Source organism: Mustelus asterias, unplaced genomic scaffold, assembly GCF_964213995.1.
Source record: "Mustelus asterias unplaced genomic scaffold, sMusAst1.hap1.1 HAP1_SCAFFOLD_87, whole genome shotgun sequence".
Taxonomy (NCBI): Eukaryota; Metazoa; Chordata; class Chondrichthyes; order Carcharhiniformes; family Triakidae; genus Mustelus; species Mustelus asterias.
This window is the reverse complement of record NW_027590140.1, coordinates 1,053,108-1,059,671: the sequence shown is the minus strand read 5'-3', so window position 1 is coordinate 1,059,671 and position 6,564 is coordinate 1,053,108. Positions and strand designations below refer to the sequence as shown.

The following is a 6,564-nucleotide window of genomic DNA, read 5'->3' as shown; positions in this document are numbered from 1 at the left end:
AAAAAGCAGGATCAGGCTATTGAGTTGGATTATCAGCCATGATCCTAATGAATGGAGGAGCAGGCTCGCAGGACCAAATAACTTCCTCCTACCCATATCATCAATGTTTCTATGATTCATAGCCGTGTCCCCAGAGTATTACTTGGCTTACTAAATCTCTGGATATCTAATCTAGTGATAACACGTCTATGCCACCGTCGCCCCAACTATAGTGAATAAATGTCGAACACCCTTCAATGAAACAATTACGGCAAAATGGCCAGCTATGGAGGCGATTATGTTTCCCCGGGCAAACTCACATGCAAGGCAGGTAAAGGCATCACAGAAATATTTTGCTTTATTTTGTAGGTTCTGCAGAATCCGGTTTATCTGTGTTAAGCACAGGCTGAAGAGATGTGTACTGTCTCCAGCCAGGACAGTTAGCGAGATTTTGCAAGCCCAGGCCCTCAAACAGACCATTGTCCACAGCAAACTACCCAGCCTTCAGGAGAACAGTGACCACGACACCACACAACCCTGCCACAGCAACCTCTGCAAGACATGCCGGATCATCGACACAGATGCCATCATCTCACGTGAGAACACCATCCACCAGGTACACGGTCCATACACTTGCAAATCGGCCAACGTTGTCTATCTTATACGCTGCAGGAAAGGATGTCCCAAGGCATGGTATATTGCGGAGACCTTGCAGACGCTTCGACAACGCATGAATGAACACCGCTCGACAATCACCAGGCAAGAGTGTTCTCTTCCTGTAGGGAAACACTTCAGCGGTCACGGGTATTCAGCCTCTGATCTTCCGGTAAGCGTTCTCCAAGGAGGCCTTCACGACACACGACAACGCAGAGTCGCTGAGCAGAGACTGATAGCCAAGTTCTGCACACATGAGGACGGCCTCAACCGGGATCTTGGGTTCATGTCACGCCATCTGTAACCCCCACGACTTGCCTGGGCTTTCAAAATCTCACTGGCTGTCCTGGCTGGAGACAATACACATCTATTTAACCTGTACTTAACCCTCTCTCCAGTCACATTGTCTGTACCTTTAAGACTTGATTACCTGTAAAGACTCGCATTCCAACCATTATTTTGTAAATTGAATTTGTGTCCTTATATGCCCTGTTTGTGAACTGAAATCCCACTCACCTGATGAAGGAACAGCGCTCCGAAAGCTAGTGGCTTGTGCTACCAAATACATCTGTTGGACTTTAACCTGGTGTTGTGAGACGTTTTACTGTGTTTACCCCAGTCCAAAACCGGCATCTCCACATCATCTGTAATCCTCACCATGAGCAGGTTTTTGTACAGCTCTCTCCGTGTTCTGTATCATTGTGTCTGTAATCCGCACCATGTTCAGATGTTTGTACAGCTCTCTCCGTGTTCTGTATCACTGTGGCAGTAATCCTCACCATGTCCAGGTTTTTGTACAGCTCACTCCGTGTTTTGTGTCACTGTGCCGTACGTCCACTCAGTTCACAGTAATACACAGCAGAGTCGCTCAGTTGTCGTTTGGAGATTTCGAACTTGCAGATTTTGACTGAAGAATGGGTATAAACAGAAATTCTGTACCCGGCAGCATTTTTTTTCTTCCCCTCTCCCGAAGTGTGTGTCCGAAGCAAGTATTTCAGAGCCTGTCCTGGGGACTGACAGTACCAGAATGCTGACAGTTCCCTGAATATTCACAGCTTAAGGTAACCTTGTCACCTGCGGCAGAGGATTGGAGAATTGAACTGGGTTACACGGATCAGCTGGAATCTGCAGGATAGAAATAAAATGATTGTTTGTTTAGCCACTGTTTACCCCGGGAAAACTTATCAATCGGGTGAATACCTGCCTGTTGCGGCAATTTGTTTAATTGAATTTGTTTCAAAATGCATTGATCATTGGAAATAAACAAGAGTGGCAGATCTTCAGACCTTTTTTTTCACAGAGAATTGCAGTCACCTGAAGTGAACAGCGGAAAGGGTGGATGTGGGAGCTGATTTAACATTGACTTTCAAACGGTAATTGAGGTGGGGAAGAGGGACTTCTGGGACAGGACAAGATCCCTGTGCCAAGGGGACCGAAGAAGGGCAAATGAGTACATTGGCAGCACCTTCAAATTATTGCCACTGTTGACATAATTGTGTTTTTTTTTGGCGGAGTATGGTTCTATTTTTATTAAATATCTGCCAATAAATATATTGGTGAAATACGAACCAGTAAACTAAATCAGAAATGTTCAGTCTTCTCACATAATAATTTGCTGTCTAGATTAGATTGCGCAAAGGACAATCAGCAGTTTTATTTCCCTGTACATATCAAGGTTCAGCACAGGGCAGAGATATTCGTCCGCACCTATTAATCCAAACTGACAATGTATATCTGTGGGTCATTGATCGACCTTTGCCCGTAGTTCAACACTGCAAGGTGTTGTCTGCTAATTGTCTGTTTCCGTCCATCGATTCTACCGTTTTACTTCTATTAGAAATATTTGCAAGTTGATTTCGTTTTATTTCTGCATCTGAGTTGTTTCCTCCCTGTTCTTGTTAGTGGTTTCCAACCGTCCTGAGAACTCGCCCTAATTTCTTTCAGTTGTCGGTTGTATTCAGCCTGTTCAATTTCCGCAGTGGTTTTACTGTTGCTCACTGGGCGCTGCCTCGAAGGTATGTGAGAATTGAAATTCCTTTAGTCCATTGGCTGATTGTTCCCTGTCCTTTTCGAACAGAATTGCCTCGAAGTTTTACATTCTACACTTTCCACTTAACACGAAGAGGCCACGAACACGAAATAACAATTTACATTAGGCTGGAAAGCAAGCTTCCAGCAATGAGATCCCATCCAAGTCACCATTCGTTCATTGAATATTAAGCCCAATAAAGCTTTGGAATGAATCCCCGAAACAGACACTGACTGCAGCACAGCTCTGGATACTTACATTCACTGCCAGACAATTCATCGCCCTACCGCTCTCACAGCATCACTGGATACACAAGGGACATCCTGAAACTTGATGGCGTGGTTGACAAAAGGATACCTTAAATATCCAACTCCTCTTTTACAGAGCGGGCAGAGACAATCCGGCTCAATGCCTGGGTCGTGTGGGGAACATGTCAGTGTAACCCTGAACAGCACTTGACATTGAAGTTAATCCACTATCCAGCTCTGAATGGAATGAATATTGCGGCGGAAACTGACCAACTCGGCCCCAGGAAATGAATCTCAGACCTCAGTAAAGCTGCAGTTCAGCATGCTCACTCGACCGTACTCGCTGAGTGACTGGTTCCACCAGTACATATTTAATACAGTCGGTGAAAGAAATTCAGCTGTCCACGGCCCTCATTTTAATCTGATTTAAATATCTGGCGGGTATATTAACGATTGCGTCATTGCCGGAAAACACTGGAGGAGGAAGTGAGTTTAACCAATTGAATCCTGCGTAGGTGTTTGTCCCGGTTCGGGTTTGACATTATAAAGGGAAAGAGATTCGGACTTCGCAGCAGCCATGAAAGTATTCAGAGTCTGGATTGTGTTTGGGATACTCATTGTCGGTAAGGATGATTCCAATCGTGTTCTATTCGAACTGAAATGTTAGTGTTGTGTTAACCTACGGTCTTGTCTTCTTCCTGAACACATTGCAGGTCACAGTGATGGAGATTCAGTTACTCAGTCTCGGGCATCAGCGAGCGTGAGAGAAGGTGAAGCCGTGACTATAAAATGTACCTATAGCACTACAGAAGGTTGGTACTATGTACATTGGTACCTGCAGCAACCAGCGAAGGAGCCCCAATTTATTGTATGGAGAAGGTCTTGGGATACCGTGGAATGGAAAGGCTCGGCGTTAGGAAACCGTTTTGCTTCAGACCTGCAGCTGTCACACTCCACCACAAGGTTAACCATCATGGACTTGCAGCCGATTAACGCTGCCGTGTATTACTGCGCCCTGGGACTCACAGTAATTGAAAACAGCGCCAACCCTGTACAAAAACTGTCTTCCGATTGAAACTGCGGTTCCTGCCAGTTGAGATTGTCAAGAATCTCGGGAAGATGTAATCACAACGAGGATGTCAGCCACTCAAACACATCTAATTAACAAGAGCAACTGGGGATGGGCAATCAATGGTGACCAGCCAGCGATGCCCATGCCCCACAAATGCATAAAACAAATTTGGCACAATCTACTCAATCTCTCAGGCTCCAGAGCCCTGCATGGTTTCCTCTTCCTATTTTCCTGGCTCCCCCTCACATACCGAGTGCCGCTCTCACCTGGGATGGCTGGATGAATGCCAACCAGTCGGAGGCGTGAGTGGGCAGCAGCCCCATCACCTGGCACTTGTAGATGGCCAGGGCCAACCCCAACAGGTCGATGATGAAGTAGTCGAGATACTGCAGCCAGAGCTGATTCGAATTTCCCAACACCCTACAGACTGAGAGTGAGAATGGAAAAGGAGGAAGTTCAGAAAGAGGTGAGAGACGGAGAAAAGTTCAGAGAGAATCAGAGAATACTTGTCCTCAAATCACAAAGAGACAGCATGTAGATACAGTAGGACATTAGGATGCAGATGGTCGGTTAGCATTTATTCCCCGGGGATGCAGTTTCAGAGTGAGGAAATCTTTCTGCAATTTTGTCGAGTTTGGTGAAACCGCACCTGGAACACGCTGCAGAGTTTGGGTCTTCTTACCCAGAGAATTGCCCCAGAGGAAGAGAAAGAAATGTTCACCAACTGCTTCGTGGAATGACAGGACTGCCAATGAGAAGAGATTGAGCAGAATGGGCCTTTACTCTCTAATCTGCTCGTAACCTTAAATCTTATTCCGGCTGACCCCTAATATCCTTTCACCCCCTTGCTTACCAAGAATCCATCTACCTCGGCCTTAAAATATTCAAAGACTCTGCTTCCACCACCTTTTCAGGAAGAGAGCTCCAAAGACTCACGACACTTGGAGAAGGAATCTCATCCCTACTTTAAATGGGTGACCCCTAGTTCTAGATTATCCCACAAGAAGGAGCATTCTCTCTGCCTCCTTCCTGTCAAGACCCTGCAGGAACAAGTCGCCACTTACTCTTCTAAACTCCAGCGGATACACTCCAGCCAGTCCAACCATTCCTCATAACACAGCCCATCAATTTCAGGCATTGTAAGATGTCTCACAGCACCAGGTTAAAGACCAACAGGTGTATTTGGAATCACGAGCTTTTGGAGCGCTGCTCCTTCCTCACCTGAGGAAGGAGCAGCACTCCGAAAGCTCGTGATTCCAAATAAAACTTTTGGACTTGAACATGGTGTTGTGAGACTTCTTACTGTGCCCACCCCAGTCGAATACCGGCATCTCCACATCATTTCAAGTATTGGTCTGATAAACCTTCTCCGAACTGTCTCCAGCATACTTACATCCTTCCTTAAATAAGGTGATCAATAATGTACACAGTACTCCAGATGCGGTCTCACTAGTGACCTGTACAACTGAAGCATAATCTTCCTAGTTCTGTATTCAATTCCCTTCACAATGAATGAAAACATTCTAATAGTTTTCCTAATTACTTGCTTTACCTGCTTATTCGTGTTTTGTGATTTATGCACTCGGACACTCAAAGTACCTCTGAATCTCTGAGCTCTGCAATCTATCACCATTTAGACAAAATGCTTCTTTTTCATTCTTCCTGCAAAAATGGACAATTTCACATTTGCCCAAATTCTACTCCATTTGCAAGATATTTTCCCACTCACTTAATCTTTCTGTCTTTCTGAACCCTCCGTATGTCCTCGTCACAACTTACTTTCTCACCTATCTTTGTGTCATCGGCAAATTTGCCAAACTTCTCTTCATCCAGTCATTTATATAATTTTTTTGATTCCTTGCCCCTAATTTGATTCCCTGTCCACTTTTTAGTTTTAAACTGTTTTCCCCAGTACTGGTGTCAGTGTCCCATGAAACAGAACCATGCTCCCAACATCAGTCCTTGAGTCACACATTCATCCCTCCGATCTGATTTGTCCTAAGACAATTAGCAAGTGAATCAGGTAATAATCCACAGATTATGAACTTTGAGATCCTGCTTCTTAATTTGATACCTAGGTCCTCATACTAACCATGCAAATCCTCCTCCTTTGTCCTACCTATGTCATTGGTAGCTACATGGACCACAGTGACGGGGTCCTCCCACTGTGCAGCTGTTTCTGAGCTGCAGAAATACTCAGACAGATGAGGAAATCGAGACTCAGTGCGGATCTATTGGACTATCCCATAGATTGCCGGAATTTATGTGCCTGAATGTTTCACGCCCCTAATAAAAAAGGCTCAAGTGTAACTAACAGATAATTCTTCAATCTCTTCCATTCAAAGATAGTTGACTTTGTTCAAAAGCTGAATGTGGTCAATCGCAAATAGAGCACCATGGAATCTGTATTACCCGGTGACTCGATTCCATTTGTTGGTCAGTTATGTTTGCTATTCAGTGATATTCAAATGCAGAGATATTCAATTCATAATGAGGACATTTGTGTTAAATAGCGTATTGACATTAAATATTGAATAACAAAAGAATTACTGAGAACAATTGGTTGAAATTATTCGACGGAA

The 6,564-nt window shown here is 44.6% G+C and overlaps 1 gene segment (V, D, J or C); it reads left to right on the top strand.

Moving 5' to 3' along the window:
• The first annotated feature begins 255 nt into the window (after positions 1-255).
• Positions 256-3,985, top strand: LOC144484040 (T cell receptor alpha variable 19-like). The segment is given in 2 exon segments: positions 256-310; positions 3,624-3,985. Coding segments are annotated over 2 exon segments (417 nt in total).
• Positions 3,986-6,564: the final 2,579 nt, after the last annotated feature.